Consider the following 17,893-nt stretch of genomic DNA (forward strand, 5'->3'; position numbering starts at 1 on the left):
GCTCTAGGCGCGTGGGCTTCAGTAGTTGTGGCTCGCGGGGCTCAGTACTTGTGGCACACGGGCCGAGTTGCTCCGAAGCATGTAGGAGCTTCCCGGACCAGGGCTCGAACCCATGTCCCCTGTATTGGCAGGCGGATTCTTAACCACTGTGCCACCAGGGAAGTCCAAGGACAGTATCTTGATGTTGAAGGTGATCATATGGGTGATGGTTACTTTGTCCAGGAAAGGCCCCAGACAACATTCTTTTACAGGTTAGGCTCCTTCCTGGGCCAGGCTGGAGACTCCTTCACCCCCACTTTGTGTACCTTACATTTGCTCACTCCATGTCCTAGCACACCGCCTTAATCAACCGAATAAAGTATGCCCATTTCTCGGGTAAACTGCCACTCTACCACTGAGATCTAATCTAAGTGATTCTGTAAACCTTGCCCTGCCCATCCACACTCCTGGTGACTGCCATCTTACAGCACGTCCTTTTACCAGCAGTAAAATAATTTACATCGCCATCAGGTACACTTATACGTGTTTATCAATATGCATATATCTGTGGTGCTGTAAGAATGTCACACAACTTGAACATATACAATGTACTTAATTTTCTAATCCATTTCATTAAAATATTCTAGTCATCTTCTGCAAAAACTGATTTCAAACCCTGCAGTTTGAAGGATGTCAGACAATCCATTTTATTAAGAGTACTCAAATGTTCTATTGAACCAAAACCAAAATTGATAGGTTATTAACTTTGGCATAGAAAAACAGAACACCTTATACTATTAGAGGGTAGAGAGAGAATGGAGGCCAATCCTACAGGCCTTCCTTAATTTTTTTCTGAAAAGCTGGAAGCAGTTATTTTGCCCAGAATAGGAATCTGGAATGTCTGTAGCACAGAGTTAAGACCACATGGCCACAACATCACCCACTTGGAAAGTCCACTACAAATTCACGTGCCATCAGCCCAGATGGACCTTTCCCCCATCAACGCCATAGCTGCAAAGCACGATGCTGAGGACTGTTCTCTGGCAGGATTCCCCGGCAATGTAAGTGTTCTGCATCTGTAAGGATTGCGCTGAATGCATACTCGGCCCAGAAGAATCAGCCATTTCCAGGTGCTGATGAACCAGAGGGAAAGGGAGGGGGCAAGTTTACAGAAGCTTCCAGGCAGCCAAGTTCTCTTTGCAGGTTTTAAGGAAAGATCACAGGCTAATCTGCCCTACCTATCCCTTTTGCTCATTTGCTACGTCAAGGGGCTACTGGGGCGATGCACATGAATACGTAAGTAGCTAGTTGCTGTCATTTCCCCTGCCCTCCGTCTCTCACTTAGATGTCTTAAATTCTGGTGATCTAGGAGAAAACATGAGTCAATACTTAGGTTTCTGAGGATGTATGACTGACTGGGTCCTGGCCAGAGGATAGCCAAATGGAGATGGGGACAGGCACATGTTACAGACACATGTACAACACAGTAGCCCATAAATGGCAACCCCGGCAGGGTAAGGATGAAGTTGCTCATCCGAGAACTCCTGGGATGCCTGGGTGAATCTGGCAATCAGATTATGAGCTAAGCAGCCCGCGCTAGAAACCCTTGTGAAGCTCCTGCAAGCCTCACAAGTTCCTGTTTGCTTCCCAGACCACTTGCAAGTCATGAGAGAGGCTGGAGTAGAGGTTCTCGACCTACTCGATTACCAGCAATACACAATTATGTCAAGAAGACACTTCAATCCTCTTGTCATCACATACATTTAGGCCACTTTAAGTACAGCACAACTGAAGGTGCCAGCACTCACACAGAGAGAAAGGGGGAGATGAAACTCTCGTGCAAGCCCCAAGCCTAGTGGGAGGCTGTGGGCTATTCTATAAAAATAATGGAAATGCATACATACGTACCTCAGTTACAGTATTTATTTCCAGTCTTCATCTTCCCAGCTGTGCAGCCTAAACTCCTGACGTTGTTTAATCAGTTCTAAGATTAATAATTTCCCACATATAAATATCCCTGAATTTGGCTACTACTGACCCAGTATCAACTGTGATGTAATTGTACAAAAACTTCCTTTAGACGCTTTCTGAGTTGGAGGAAGTGTCAGGTCATAGCATCAGCCAACCCAATGGGGGAGGGGCAAACCACACCGACATCAGCTGACAAACACTGCAGTTGTGCGGAGCTTAACATCACAACGTGTGTCCAAAGAAATGAAAATGGCAGTGCCCCTTCTGTTCATGTGGTAACCCTGGCATGGATGGTTTAGTTCAGGAATTAAACGTAAACAAGTGAGCGTTGTTATCAAGATTCAATAATCTGTATTCTCTTGTTTTCTTCACATTACAATTCAATACTAACATCTCAGTTCTCAAGTGTAATCACAACAGCCACGCTAGGCCACAGTAGCTCCTGATTCGACCACTTTTATTTGCTTTCGCCGCCGTCATTGTCACTGTCACTGCTGCTGTCACTGTCGCTGTCACTGGTCAATGCAGTTAGATCTCCCAGGGCTTCCCTGTAAGAAAAATAAATGGGAGGGTTACACTGCAACTCAGGCTCGGGGCTGGGGGACTCTGCAGCTGCACTAAAGCAACAAAGGAAAAGGTTCCAACCAGCAAATAAACCTATAGGCCTCCCTGACTTTTATGACAAACGAAAAATATCGTTAAACCAATACATCCTGACTTTCTGCAAGGAAAGGAAGTTCAGGGGGTAGAAAGCTACAAACATCTGAATGGGCAGACAGACAAATGGTCTGCTCCATTTTCATAACTTTCCTTGATGGTGATGATACAGGACCCACTTACTTCTGCTCCTGGCTGAGGGTGAAGTCAGCCATTAGTCTCTGGGTGAGGCTCTCACAAATAGGTAAGCTGAAGGCACCTGCCAGCTTCACTATCTCAATGGCCTGGGCAGGGCTGCCGGATGCTTTTGCACTGTCCATAAACTCATTCAGCAGCTCATTCCTGTGAAAGGCAAAAATGTCAACATTCCCCAACTAAACCCCTCAAAGATTCACATACAAAATCTAGTACCTTACAAAGATCAGTCGTAAAATCCTCAACAGTAGCTTTGCAGACAGTTACATGGAGTCTAACTTTAAAGGGCCAAATAAATAATGAACACTGGTTCATTATGCCTTCACTGAGGATCCAGCCAATGTATCCCCAGCGTGCTGTGATCACTGAGCACAGATTGAAAAAAACAGCGCTTGCCTCAGGGTGCCTTAGATGGTAGGAGTGACTGATCACCTACCTGCCTAACAGAAAAGTGCCCAATCGCCATGGCTGAGGTATGTGAGGAAATTCCAACCCCCTTCCCCCAATAAGAGTTAAACGCATGTGGCTAATCCAGGATGTCCCCAGGCAGCCCTGTTAACTTGAACTTACCCAGGGATCTTATTATGTTTCCTGAAAAGCCCCAGCATTTTCCTGTTCAAGATGAGATAGGAAAAAGATTATGAATACTAATAGAACAGAAGGCAACCGAATGACCATAGCTTTTCTCCTAGACTCAGAGACCAAGTGTCCTTCCTGACAAGCAGAGGGGAAGCTCCTGGAGACACGTCTGTGAGCTCCACCAGCTCCCAGCCCTATCTTCCCATCAGAATCACCCCAGGTGCCTCAGCCCCCTCTTCCCAAACTTCATATATGCACATAGCATTACAAATTTCAAAGGCAAATCTGCTTTGTTGCCAGCGTTGAGAATTGCTGGGGCATATCCTCCTCCAGAGGATCACTTCTGTCCCCCCAGGGAGGGAATGTATGATATTATGTGGGCAGTGGGAAGAGAGGGACGCAAATACAATTTGATCTCTTTCCTCTTACAATCCAGTGTGAGCTCAGTGTGTCCTAAAACGACGTTATGAAGAGCAGGCTCAGATTAAGGCATCAGTCTCGTGTAAGTGCTTGCCGTCATCCTGCCACACGCAGGACAAAGGACAAACACATACACTCAGCTCCCATGATCAGCTGAGGTCCGTACCCCTGCGCCAATCATCACAGCCTGATACATAACAAGCGTGTGTCAACCTGCCCTAGTCGACAAGTCCAAGCATCAAATGTTTGTCAGCAGCTGTGTAGCCGGCTGTGTGATGTGCCACCAGTTATGATCAGAGGAGGCAGCAAAACCTTTAGCAGCCTTTCGTGGAGAGAGCAAACATCCACACTGTGGACTGACCATCATGTTCAAATTACGGTCCTCTCTAGTGAACAGCCAGGCACAACAAGCCCTGTCACTGGCTCTTAACACCAACACACGGTTATATCCAAAACAATACACATCGGAACCACCCCTAGCAAGGACTCTCACTGACTTCTCCACTTTTGGAAAAACGACTATGCATAACGTCTCTATTCACAGTTAAACACCAGAAATTAGTATGTGAGTGAAGTGCTGGTGAACACACAGAACTAGAATACAGTGGCACAAACCAAAGACAGGTTCTAGTCAAGGCCAGGTTTAGTAAACTGGTAAAATGCCAGGTTCCGGAAGTCCCAGTTCAGAGCCCACATTTTAAGCTGGGGGGCGGGGGGGGGGGGCAGGGAAGCATCCATGAGATGACTTGAATAAACCAAATGACCAAAACATTTTCAAAATTAAGATTCTCTAATCACTTTGTTCTACTCAAGTGAACGGAGAAGTGACTCGCCCACAAATACAGAAAACAAAAACGGAAAGAGAATGAGCCCGCTGAACCACACCTTCTCTTAAACACATCACGTATACTGGTTCCTCTTCCCCAAGTTTGCTTTTTTAGTTGGTATTTGGAAATTCCTATAGAAAACACAGTACGTAGAAAACTCGTTTGTCTCCTGATAAACTACACAGTGTGCAGCCAAATTAGAGAAACTCTAACGACCGGGTAAAAGTTCTCTGAGATCCAAGTACAGATGCTTCCAGTGACGTGTGCGGCATGTGCTGTACTCACCAGGCTTCCTGGGTTCTCCCGGCCCTTAAGAAGAGGACGGCTATGTGGTTCAGAGAGCTGGCCAGCCAACTGGGAGCCGTCTGTCTGGCATCCTGGCTTTCATAAGTCGATTTGATATCTGCAGCACAGTCAGCAAACGCCACCTGCAGCTGAGACGCTCTGAGAGTCAGCAGAAATGCCCAACTGGTTTTATGAGAATTTAAGTTCGGGAGACTCCATAGGACCATTAGAATTTGTAAGCAATGCATTTTACCGTTGGAACACATCACATGTACAGCACACAGTAATACAGTACTTAAGGAAAAAAAAAAAGCAAAGCACTTTGCCCTGGTGTAATAATGGGATCAGCCACATATTTCAAATCCAACTACGGGTTTTCTTTTTAGAGAGAAATTTACAAGAAGGCAAGCTGCTATTAACTGTCAGGATCGAGAGGATCCATTTTCATGCTGCTTGCTTTGGACTAGAGGAATCAGAGTGACTTTAGATGGCAGAATTCTCCACAATGATAGGTAAAACCATGGAAATGACCCTCACCGGCTGTCAGTATTAGAGGATACACTGGTTAGTATACATCTAATAACGACAGCAAAACCTGAGTGTCGACACAAGCCTACCTCTGGTGGGTGCCGATCCCTTGCCATAAGCGTCAGAATCTCTTCTTTTAGGTCACGGCGAAAAGTATGACCATATTCTTTACTATCTAGAAACAAAAAAGAACAGAGTGAGAAGTGGTCACTGGCATGTAAAACCAAGACTCTTTGGCTGACCTTTGTCCACTGTCAGCAGTCACCCATATTTGTTTGGAGGGGTGAACATACATTGCTGACATGTATTCCAGGATTCCAGAAAACTAGCAGGATGATTCATGGTAGGAAAGGACAGATGAGCAGTGAAAGCCAGCACCAGTGACGTGCTCCCAGGCAAGTGTTAGCACGGCACGTGCACCACACTCCAGCAGCCACCAGCTCCACGCAGTTCTACAGCACGTGGGAGTCGTCAGTAGTCCTCGTACACTATCATTAGAGCAGCCTTGTAAGGTAGGAGGGCGGGGCTATAGTCTCTGTCTCAAGGCAACCTGAGGCAGACAGAAACTGATTTTATGATCAGTCACCTAGTGGATGACATACAGCATCTTCTGCAGCCAATTTACACACAACCACACACACAAACCCACAGTCATGGCTGTTTCTTAGAAACCTGAGTATCACTGACTGTTAACTTTTTTTTTTTAATTTATTTATTTAACTTATTTTTAAATTTTTGGCTGCGTTGGGTCTTCGTTGCTGCACGCGGGCTTTCTCTAGCTGCGGCGAGTGGGGTCTACTCTTCCTTGCGGTGCGTGGGCTTCTCATTGCGGTGGCTTCTCTTGTCGCGGAGCACGGGCTCTAGGTGCTCGGGTGTCAGCAGTTGTGGCACGCGGGCTCTAGAGCGCAGGCTCAACAGTTGTGGCGCACAGGCTTACTTGCTCTGCGGCATATGGGCTCTTCCCGGACCAGGGATTGAACCCACGTCCCCTGCACTGGCAGGTGGATTCTTAACCACTGCGCCACCAGAGAAGCCCCTGGTTAGCTACTGAAGCACAGTGATGCAACATGGTATAGAGGAACGAATGGCACAGGCTTCGGGGGTTGATATTTTGGGTGTCCCAGGTAATTAACACTGATGTCACACAACTGCACAAAGCCCAGCCTTTTCTTGTCACAAAGGAACCAATTTAGGTCTTTTCCACTACACTGTCACTCACGCAATCCAATATGTAACATGAGCAAATGACCCTGAAATAGACCTCAACTACTGCATTCAATTTAGTCAAAAATGGAAGTTTTGGGGACTTCCCTGGTGGCACAGTGGTTAAGAATCCGCCTGCCAACATAGGCGACACGGGTTTGAGCCCTAGTCCGGGAAGATCTCACATGCCGCGGAGCAACTAAGCCCATGCGCCACAACTACTGAGCCTGTGCTCTAGAGCCTGCGAGCCACAACTACTGAGCCCACGTACCACAACTACTGAAGCCCGCATGCCTAGAGCCCATGCTCCGCAACAAGAGAAGCCACTGCAATGAGAAGACCGCACATCGCAACGAAGAGCAGCCCCCCTTGCTGCAACTAGAGAAAGCCCGCGCACAGCAAGGAAGACCCAAACAAAGCCAAAACATAAATAAAGAGTAGTAATAAATTTTAAAAAAAAAAAAAGGAAGTTTTCTTCCCTAACAGTGTTAACATGCTTGTTAATCAAAACATAAGACAAAATGAGATGGGTCGGGACACATAAGCTGAAACTGACCTTTCCAGATCTGAGGAATCAATTCTAGCCGATTGGCCACATCTAATGCTTGGAGAAGATCTATCAGTGTTTGGGAATGTGGAAAGAATACCTGATTCAGAAAAATACAAATACATTTTTTAAGTGTTACTCAGCAAAGACAACCACAAACATCTACAATGATAAATGGTAAGTAATGAATCATCTTACTGAAGGTATCAGGTCCTTATACCACTTCAAGGTGACATCAATTTGTTCCATTAGACAAAGCAAACCAAAGAACTTGGAACTGTAATGGAGAAAGGAAGCATGTTTAGCTTAAAATCCGTGCTTAATAGGGGAATGACTAAATTACAGCACAGTCATATGATGACGCGTTACACAGAATTTAAAGATAGTAAGTTACACACAATTTCAAGTTACACAGGCCAATGCTTGACACAGGAGGTGCTGCTAACTGTGCTTTCTGGACTTCCCAGTTAGCACCTTCTAATCCTCAACCAGTCACTGATGCCACCTCCTGGTTATACTCTCAGCTCATGGTGAGGAGAGAGCAGATCTCCTATTCATTTTAAAAGCGTTCAACGTAAAGCAAGGATTTGGACCACATAGAAGAGAACCATCACACACCTATAAACAGTCTGCCTCCTTAAGTTCTGGTTTTTCTCTGTTTAAAAGCAAACCCATTTAAGGAGTCTCTTTGGGCTCCAACATGTTCCTCTTCAAAAACAAATGAGGCTGCAATGAAATCTTTAGGGACCCACCCTCCTATGAATTCAAAAACATAAAATAGGAGGGTTTACAGGGAAAAGATATACGGATTTAAAGTGTTACAGGGACATCCCTGGCAGTCCAGTGGTTAAGACTCCACGCTTCCACTGCAGGGGTTGCGGGATAGATCCCTGGTCATGGAACTAACATCCTGCACGCTGTGCGGTGAAAAAAACAACAAACAAACAAAAACAACAACAAAAACCCCCAAAGTGTCACAAATAAAAACAGCTTAAAAGATACACAGCAGACATCTCAGTCTGACAAATCAGTTTTACCACTGCTTGACTCTTCAAGTGTTCAATTAACTTACACTGTTAAGTCAGGGTCAAGCTGCCTAAAATTAGGCCGCCAATAGCCTCCCACTGGCAGAACTGACTACTGGTTGCATACAGGTGCTCCGTTAATGCAGAAGGATACATTTCCAATACACTTACTAGTAGAAATAACGCCGATGATCCGGTCCAATGAATTTCCGGTTGTCTCCAGTGTTTAAAAGGTCATGGACCTGGTAAGCAAGTTCTAGATCTCTGAGAGATGAGCACTGAAAATTTACAAGTAGTAAATAAGCATCATTCTGCGATCCTTATCAGCCCAACAGTGGCTCATTACATAAAGAGCTCATTATATAAAGAAGTACAGTTACCTGCGGAAACATCTATGCTGATTTAACATTATTATTGGTTGACAGCAAATGAATTACAAGAAAATGGGGGGGAGGGAGGAATCAAAACAAATCACCAAGTTCTGTGAAATTTAAAACAAAATAACCTTAATCTAGTAATTATACCTATATTTAGTAACTATATGAAAACACCTGGTTGCCATGCACAAGACAGCTGGAGCGCTCACTCCAGCATCACTATACTGGCAAAAAACCCATGAAATAACTCCAAAACCCACCCACAGGAGAAGTCCTTCCCTCCTGTGAAATAACCGTACTGCTGTCAACAAACAAGATAACATGGAAATGAGTCTGGACGTGCATGTCTGAATAACCAAAGGAGAAAACCTGGAAGGACACTCACTAAAATGTACAGCAATTGTCCTTAGGGAATAATATATATATAATAATATATTTCCTTAGGGAATAATAGGATATGCTAATTCATTCTGAAACTGCTTGAAAATTTTCCTATGATTAGTATGATAAGATGAAAAACCAAACTTAAAAACCATCAATTTAAAAAGTTACCAATAGGCAAATATGAAATACTCTGAAACCTTACTTTCAAACCTTACTTTCTGAAGAAAGGTATGAAAAAAGAAAATGTATACAATAAACACAGGGCAGGAATGTTGTGATTTTGTAGAGATTTAAGAGGAATAAAAATTACAACTAAAGACATGAATATAAGTAAGAGTCAGGAAGTGAAAGAATCAGGGAGAATCCCCCCACCTCCCCAATGATGAATTTAGGAGATGGATAAAAGAAAAAAGGAAAACAAAAGTTAAGCAAGAAATTGTACTTACAACCCTCATGGCTGACTGAAAAAACATATCTGAAAATCAAAGTTCACAAGAGCGTTGGTTACTATGGATAAAACGTTTTCAAGTCAGTAACATTAATAAAAATCCTGGCAACAAAACTGGTAACGTGTAAGACAAACCTAACGGCGTAAAAACTCAGGAGGGGAAGCACAGGAAGCATACAGCTTCCAAGAATCACTAAGCTAAATTAAACCCTGTCCTCATCAAGGCTCTAATACCCGGCAGTCAGGAAAACAGGGCTCTCTGTCTTATACAAGCAATTTCTGTACATACCGTCATCTGGGTCCTTTGGAGAAAATTTCTTTCCCATTAATTCATTCATGATGTCATAGATGATGAGGGACGATCCTTTTGAAGGGTTTTCTGCAGAACAAGAAGGCAACTGGGTTTTCTCATGAGTTCACTTCCTGTACAACCACCGGGTGTGCAGAACTAGTCCTAAGGCCGCATTTCTCCTTCCTCCACCCAAGGCACGGAGCTGGCCGGGCACATCCCTGCTCGAGCAACGAGTGCACCCTCTGCACAGAGTGCAGCTCTCCCCAAGACCTGGGACAGTTACAGGTGCTCCCAACAAAGACTCCACCCTTCCTTCTTAGGCTCCTCACAAGGTCGACTTGCATTGAAACGGGAGACAGACAGACCCTCACTAAGCCTGCATACTTAGAAAACAAACATGTTTTTGCTAATAAACATTTGCGCTCCTTTTAAATATAACCAGGATGAGAGCCAAGAAAAAGAAAACTGTAGAATTAACATGCACCTATGACATTTCCAGTTAAACATTTCACATTATTAATCCACATCCCTTCCCCACCTTATCCATATGCAAGTGATAATATACTTTCCATGACAGCACAGATGTACTTTTGAAGTTCCTCAAGCATGTTTTCATTTGTTAGCAATCCTAATTATTCTGTTAGTTTTATAATAACCTATTTCATATGTATCATTTCTTCATTATTTTAGGCTTTCTCCTTTGGGTAAATTCCTAGAAATTATTATTACAGGCAGCCAATTTATATCCCTCAGACACACCAACACTCCTCCCCCCACGGCCCTGGGTATTACTTAGGAAGCACAAGTACCAATGACTTTAGTTAGCAATGGAACCAAAGTGATATGCGACGTTGAGGAGAAATGGAATAGGCTTTGGGGTCAGAAATAATAGCTTCAGCAAAATGACACCAAAGTTGAGTAAAATTTTGGAAGACAGAATTACCATGGAAACTGTTTACCTGTCTTCAAGATAAAGTCAGTTAACTGCCCTTACTTCCCGACAGGTGAGAATGTGAATTTTGTAAAACTAGCCCTCCAAAACAGATAATCGAGGTTTTCTGTTGTTTTCACACATAAAGTCTACCACAGGACAGAAGGACTAGAATTGTCATTTCTGAACCCAGAGGTTCTTTCTCAGGTTGGGGCAAATGGATAGGAACCAACAGACTGTGAGTGCCTACTACCTGCCTTCCAAGCACAGGACAGGACACTGTGCATAATTCATTTCATCATTACACCGTGATGGCATCACTCAGGTAAAGTATCCAGTGCCTGCTGACACAGGTGGTAAATGGTAGAGGTGAAATTTCAACTCAGGTGTGCCTTGCTCCAAAGCCCATTCAATAGAGCACAGCTGACCTAAAACTAGGTGACAAACAGAGCCTCAAGGTTCTCCCATGAGGTTTCAAAAGAAAGTTAAGGTTACTGTGGGGCAGCACCGTCCAGCAGCTTCCTGCAAGGATGGGAATGCTCTGCACCTGCATCGCTGAACATGTAGCCAGCAGCTACGAGCGGCTACTGAGCACTAATACCATGAAGGAATTTTTAATTTTATTTCATTTTAATTCAATAGCCATGTGTGGCTAAGTGGCTATTGTATTGGACAGCACAGCTCTGGAGAGCAAAAGGAACTCCAGACTAGTTTCTCCTGACCAAAACTGTCCACCATCCTTTCTTTTTTTAAAAAAAATAATTAATTATTTCTGGCTGCATTGGGTCTTCGTTGCTGAGCAAAGGCTTTCTCTACTTGCGGCGAGCGGGTGCTACTCTTCGTTGCGGTGCGTGGGCTTCTCATTGCGGTGGCTTTTCTTGTTGCGGAGCATGGGCTCTAGGCGCATGTGTTCAGTAGTTGTAGCTCACGGGCTCTAGAGCGCAGGCTCAGTAGTTGTGGTGCATGGGTCTAGTTGCCCCGTGGCATGTGGGACCTTCCTGGACCAGGGCTTGAACCCGTGTCCCCTGCATTGGCAGGCGGGTTGTTAACCACTGTGCCACCAGGGAAGCCCCACCATCCTTGTTAGTACATTTAATGACCTCCCTCCCCTCCAGCTCAAGTTTTACATCACAAATAAGATGTTACTCTCCTCAAGAATAACGGTTTGCTCAGGCTGTAGACAATGTTATTTTGTGAACTGTCTAGTCTTAATTCATAAGCAGTGAAGTTAGCCTAATTTCTACATAAATTAGTAGCATAATGACATACATACCATGTTGATAAAACAGCTGAATGATATAGTGATACGTTGCAAGCGAGGGTTCTTATTATTACCAGGTACATAGAGGAAAAAAATAAAATAAGTCAAACACAGCTATACAAAATACAGCTCACTGAGGCACACTGATCTAAAAACATATTAATGTTGGTATTTAAGTAAAAGATACATTTCTGTTGCTCTGAACAAAGACATTTGCTAGCTCATATGATCAATGTAAAGATGGAAAGGTGTCAGAGATTGAATCCCTCTTAGAAAGTCCAGACACCTATTACAGCCAATGCACAATGAGTTTCATTTAAGAAAACTAAAGCATACCAAAGTGAATTGATTCCCAAAACATCCTTCAATAAAGTAATTACTGAAAAATATACAACACACTAGCACACAACTGGGTTCAAATACTTAATTATGCTAGAAAATGTCACGAGTTTAAAACCAGCCAACTGTAGGAGAACAATTCTCCCTAGAATTAAGAAATCCATAAAAAAGTACCTAAAATACTAAAAGAATGTAACTTCCTATAGATGATAAAAGAGTTCCCATCATAATAAATACACGTAATTAAAATGTGCTAGAAAGGAAATTCCCAACATACTATGTAAACAGCAAAAGAGTTTACAGTCTCTTTTTTGCTTGTCTGGACCTGAAACCTCTGGTCAGCACTGTCTTCAGTGAGGGACACTAGGACACATCCTCACCAATTCCAATGGCTTTCATTTCCCGTAAGGTCTGTAAGGCTGGCAATTTTCCAATTGCATGAAATCGTCGGAGACATTTCAGAATAGTATTAAAAGTCTGTAGGTTGGGTTTCACGTTCTGTGCAACCATTTGTTTCAACAGGTCCTAGTTGAATCAAAAGCAGGAAGTATTTTTTATGGCTGGTAGGTAATTTATCCAATAAACTAATGTAACATACTAAAAAAGACTTGGGGTCTCTGCCTACGTTTAAAGTAGATTTATAAATACATCCCCAATTTCAGAACTATCTAGTAACTAGCAGGACGAGTAACTCTGCCCCTTAGAGAAGCCCCTCCATCAGTTACCCTGACAGCATGTGATCAAGGTGTCCAACTGTCTTTAGCGGCCCAGTGAGTTTGAGACTGAAGCAAGAGAGCAGACTAGAATGGATTGCGTTTTTTCCTTTTTTACATGCGCAGTATGGTATAACACGGTTTCTATTCCTGTCACTTCAATCCAGTGATTTCAATCTTTTTAAAAAATTAATTTATTTTATTTTTCGCTGTATTGGGTCTTTGTTGCTGCTGTGGGCTTTCTTTAGTTTTGGAAAGCAGGGTCTACTCTTCGTTGCGGTGCACGGGCTTCTCATTGCAGTGGCATCTCTTGTTGTGGAGCACAGGCTCTAGGCACGCAGGCTTCAGTAGTTGTGGCACGTGGACTCAGTAGTTGTGGCTCAAGGGTTCTAGAGCACAGGCTCAGTAGTTGTGGCGCACGGGCTTAGTTGCTCTGCGGCATGTGGGATCTTCCTGGACCAGGGCTCGAACCTGTGTCCCCTGCATTGGCAGGCAGATTCTTAACCATTGTGCCACCAGGGAAGCCCCTCAATTTTTTAAATCTTAGCTAATAAATTTTTTCAATAAATGTGTCTCATTTTAATGAAAAAACCATTATGAGAAATAAGTGAATAGAGCAACCCAGGTCTTCCTGGATTCGAGCTGTATGCTTGGGTCACATGTCAGATACACCTACGTAAACTACAGGGTTGCTGGAAGGGTGTGAACAGGTCACCATGAGCTGAGCGCCCAGCACAGTGACTGCCATGAAGATGCTCAGTGAATGCTGTCTCCAACCCACGTACTCCTAGCAAAGAATATTTTAGGCCTATTAGAAGACAAAGTGAGAGTTCCTCCTTACCAGTATATTATTCCATTTTTCTTCTGATTTCTCATTCGCCACGAATGCTGTTGCTTCTATCAATGAATTGAAGGTGTGCACATCAGCTATAAAAGAAGAAAACTACTTTAACAAAATCTGGGGTTGAAGATTAAAGGCAAAGACACGCGCACATGTCTACAAAACTAGAAAACTATTCTTTTCTCTGGCTCTGGACTCCTGCTTCAATCACCAATACCACAGGAAAAGATTAAGAATGAACAAATGACTGAGGTAAAATCCTGAGATTTTATAGATGCCTGAGAGAAGGAAAGAAGAGGAAGGACAGAGGGGAATTCTCCAAACACACTTACCACGAAGTCTGTTGTTTAATAATTCAGTGTACAAGTTTAATGCCTGCGTAGGAGCTCGGTGCTGGAAAAGGGAAAGTATGAAAATTAAGGATCATAAAATTTGTTCATTTAAGAAATATGTGCGTATCGACTGCTCTAGGGTTTGGGAACACAGTAGTAAACAGATATGGTCTCATTCTCAAGAAACGTATCCTCCGTGCAGTGGTTCTCTACTGGGGCAACGCTGCTTCCCAGGAGACACTGAATAATGCTTGGAGACATTTTGGCTGTCACAGCTGGGGCGGGAAGGATGCACCACCGGCATGCAGTGGACAGGAGCGGCTCCTCAACGCCCTTCAAGGCGCTGGACAGCTCCACAAGAGCAGATTATCTGGCCCAACGGTGAACAGTTCTGAGGTTGAGAAGTGCTGATTTAGGGGAAGATAAAGATATATAAAACAGAGTTTCCCTGGTGGCGCAGTGGTTGAGAGTCCACCTGCCGAGGCAGGGGACGCAGGTTCGTGCCCCAGTCCGGGAAGATCCCACATGCCGCGGAGCGGCTGGGCCCGTGAGCCATGGCCGCTAAGCCTGCGCGTCCGGAGCCTGTGCTCCGCAACAGGAGAGGCCGCAACAGTGAGAGTCCCGCATACCGCAAAAAAAAAAAAAAAAGATATATAAAACAAACGTTACCTTCACCATTCCTCGGATCATTGTGCAGTAGGAATGTGCATTTTTCTCTGGCATTAGAGCAAAGATTCTCTCAGCATTGTTTTTTGCTCTAGACACAAGAAAGTAAATGTGAACCAGAGGAAACAGGAAAAACCAGTAATAGCCACCAACTTACCATGTTCCAGGCACCGTGCTAAGCATTTTATGTGTATAATTCCAAGTAATTCTTGCCACCCAGAGTGGAAGACATGGTTATCATCATTTTGAAAACAGGAAAAACTGAGGCTCAAAGACCTCAAGTTGTCCAAGGCTTTACAGGCTAAGTGGCAGAACCAGGACTGAAAAGGTGTAATATATACTCAAGGTATTAAACAAAAAGCAAACTGCACAGCAGGGTACATAGTGACGTTTCCCCACCCTCTTTCAATTGGATACAATTCCCCAGAGGCAACCACAGACAAGCGGTGTCTCTGGAATCCTTTGTCCTATTCTAGCCTATCAATGTGCCATGTTATACAAATCACGCTGTACCTTGATTCTCCCTGTTACCAGTATGTCTTGGAAATCAGACAGAACCAGGATTTGGGCCAAAATGGTGCTCCACAGTCAATGCTCTTAACCACTATGAGAAATTATTACTATCTACTGAAAAAAATTAATTTTTGATTCTATTCATTTTATCACTTCAAAAAAGACTTTAGATACTAATGGTAGCTTCCCTTTTTCAGACATCCATATGAAATACCTTTCTTTTATTTAGAGCTTCTACTCAGTTTTAATTCTGAAATGTTAAATGATATTCACCTTTTGTTCGGAAGTGAATACTTCTGTTTGCTGGCCACTAGTCTGAACTTAGAACTATGCTCTAGCATGTGTATTCTAACATAATAAAAAACTGTGAATCTTTTAGAATTAGAGGTATATATTGCAAGATAGGACTACTGATGAAACTACCAAAAGAACCATACCATGAAGGCTGCATGGAGTTAGATGGAAAAAAGAAGTCAGGTGTCAACCTTGTGCTGCTGGTTGGAGGCAAAGATCTAATGAAAAACGGTCCAAAAACATATGAAAACCAACTGAGACATTTATACTGCACACTGAAAACAAACTGCATTTTAGAATATTCCAGGATCGTATCTTCTTCAGGGGCTGATGGGGAACATTCCACGCACTGTACGGAGCCATAACACAAAGTTCTAATCATGCTGTAACACACCTCCAAGTAACTCCAAGCTGATGACCAGCCTTCTTCTTAGGTTTCTCGTTACTTCCCTCTGTGGCCTCTTCCTGAAATGAACCATCACCAACAGATATAAAACAAAATATGACAATGGAATGCATTCTCTGAGGAAACTTCAGAAAAGCAAAGGAAATACAGATCCAATAGAAGGCAAAAAGGAAACCCAGTGTTTATTAAGAAATATTAATTTCTGAAGTGTAGAGTATGCTCACTCCTCTCTGCCCACCTACGTATGAATTTTTGAGGAGGCTGGAACCAGGGGTTTTTGCCCTCGTCCCTGACACATCATACTATCACTTTAAGTAACAAAAACAAAGGGGCCTGTCCAAACGTTTCTGGTCAAAGGTTTGCTGCATGTGGCAGGCAAGGTCAAAATATTTTTAAGGAGGGAACCAGGGCAAAACAATTGTTAAAATCCGTCTCCTTCTCCACATTTTTGTCCAGGCTATGTACCATGCCCCACCACACCTCAGAACAAATCTCTTCGACCCTAACACATGGCACAAGAACCTGCCTTACTCTGAGGAGGTATAACTACCAAAAGAAACTTTAAAAATCACTGCCAAAGCCATTACCAACTCTTCTGCTTGTTCACGTTGTTGAAAATTATAATTAGTTGAGGGCTCTTGGTTACCATAGTAACATAATAAATCCAAGAGACTGTTAGTTGTTTCCAGAGATACGGTGGTTCCTGTGGGTAGTGAGAAAAAAAGGGAAAGAAACCTTGAAGCATCCAAAACTAGAGCCTACTAGATGAAAATTCTTCACTTTTCCTATGAGCTGTGGCCTTCCTGGCCACCTATTCAGTCTCAGCCATCACCTTCTTGAGGGATGCGTGTGCACTCCACATCACCTTAAACACGCGGAGCGATGCAGACAGGACACAATCCCTAACAGTGCCGTGTGACAGAAAAGATAAAACACAAGGTCAAGTTTGACCCTGTGCTCATTTATTTTATGGACTAATATCCCCAGAGGAATTATCTCACGGTTCTAACTATCATCTTCAAACTGAACCCTCTGCAAATGATTGCCACGTCATCCCCCGGGGCCAGTTCCATTTTTACAAATGCAAGCAGAACTATTCCACTTGGACCCAGGCCCTCACTGAAATACCTGCCTAGAAATACTAGCATAAATGCCTAATTATAGTAGCCTTTAAAAAATTATTGCTCAAAACATTATGTTCCCATCTTGACTCTTATGAAGGGGGAGAAAAGGGAACAGGAAGAAGTATGAAACATAATTTAGTGCTTTAAAAGAAAACTAACTGCATTTGTCTAAAGAAAATATACTGATAATACAAATGCCCATCAGGAAACTTAAAAGCCCAGAAAAGACAGCATGGCAGAGTGGACGTGACACCGGTGATGGAGTGTAACTTGACTGGGTCTTACCATCTCAAAGCTGTGTAACCCTAAAGATTACCTGTAGTCAGTTTCCTTTATAAAATGGCAAGAAGCACACCAACTCATAAGGTGTATAATTCAATGCCTAGCAAAGTGCATGGCACTTATTAGGGGCCTGATAATAAAATTTTGTTTCCTCTCCCAGTATGCTGCCTCATTCCATTACTCTGAATGAGTCGAGTGTTACGGGTTCGACACACTGTCTGTAGTAATGCTTACTGAACATCTGCATGTGCCTACACCACACAGCGTGTAAAACAAAGGAAGACAAGTCTTAGCACTAAGATGTTTATCGTACTCAACCAGCAGGGGGAAAAGCCTCCCTAAATGATAACCTGCATCAGCAATTCATTTGTACACCCGAAGCTTTAACAGGCTACACACCAAAATTCTCAAATCAAACACAGCTTTCTGCAAATGTTTCTTGTTGTGTTTAAGGCTGTATTGAGTGACTCAGTC

General features: G+C 43.4%; 1 protein-coding gene and 1 non-coding gene across 3 annotated transcripts in view; both read right to left on the reverse strand.

Moving 5' to 3' along the window:
* Positions 1-506: 506 nt before the first annotated feature.
* Positions 507-17,893, reverse strand: part of PTCD3 (pentatricopeptide repeat domain 3) — a 31,476-nt gene continuing 14,089 nt past the window's right edge. For both annotated transcript variants that reach the window (XM_060027414.1, XM_060027413.1), the window contains 17 exons: positions 16,601-16,716; positions 16,002-16,072; positions 14,804-14,891; positions 14,135-14,195; positions 13,803-13,888; positions 12,629-12,773; positions 11,922-11,972; positions 9,715-9,804; positions 9,424-9,452; positions 8,388-8,494; positions 7,390-7,468; positions 7,201-7,291; positions 5,531-5,616; positions 4,914-5,062; positions 3,373-3,414; positions 2,791-2,949; positions 507-2,498 (listed from right to left, as the gene is read on the reverse strand). In XM_060027414.1, coding sequence (XP_059883397.1) covers positions 2,408-2,498; positions 2,791-2,949; positions 3,373-3,414; positions 4,914-5,062; positions 5,531-5,616; positions 7,201-7,291; positions 7,390-7,468; positions 8,388-8,494; positions 9,424-9,452; positions 9,715-9,804; positions 11,922-11,972; positions 12,629-12,773; positions 13,803-13,888; positions 14,135-14,195; positions 14,804-14,891; positions 16,002-16,072; positions 16,601-16,716 — 1,541 coding nt within the window. In that variant the 3' untranslated portion in view covers positions 507-2,407. The remainder of the gene's footprint in view (positions 2,499-2,790; positions 2,950-3,372; positions 3,415-4,913; positions 5,063-5,530; positions 5,617-7,200; positions 7,292-7,389; positions 7,469-8,387; positions 8,495-9,423; positions 9,453-9,714; positions 9,805-11,921; positions 11,973-12,628; positions 12,774-13,802; positions 13,889-14,134; positions 14,196-14,803; positions 14,892-16,001; positions 16,073-16,600; positions 16,717-17,893) is intronic.
* Positions 3,856-3,991, reverse strand: LOC132435657 (small nucleolar RNA SNORD94). Its single transcript, XR_009521600.1, has one exon. It is a non-coding gene; the product is annotated as a small nucleolar RNA SNORD94 (small nucleolar RNA).

Source organism: Delphinus delphis, chromosome 12 (assembly GCF_949987515.2).
Source record: "Delphinus delphis chromosome 12, mDelDel1.2, whole genome shotgun sequence".
Taxonomy (NCBI): domain Eukaryota; kingdom Metazoa; phylum Chordata; class Mammalia; order Artiodactyla; family Delphinidae; genus Delphinus; species Delphinus delphis.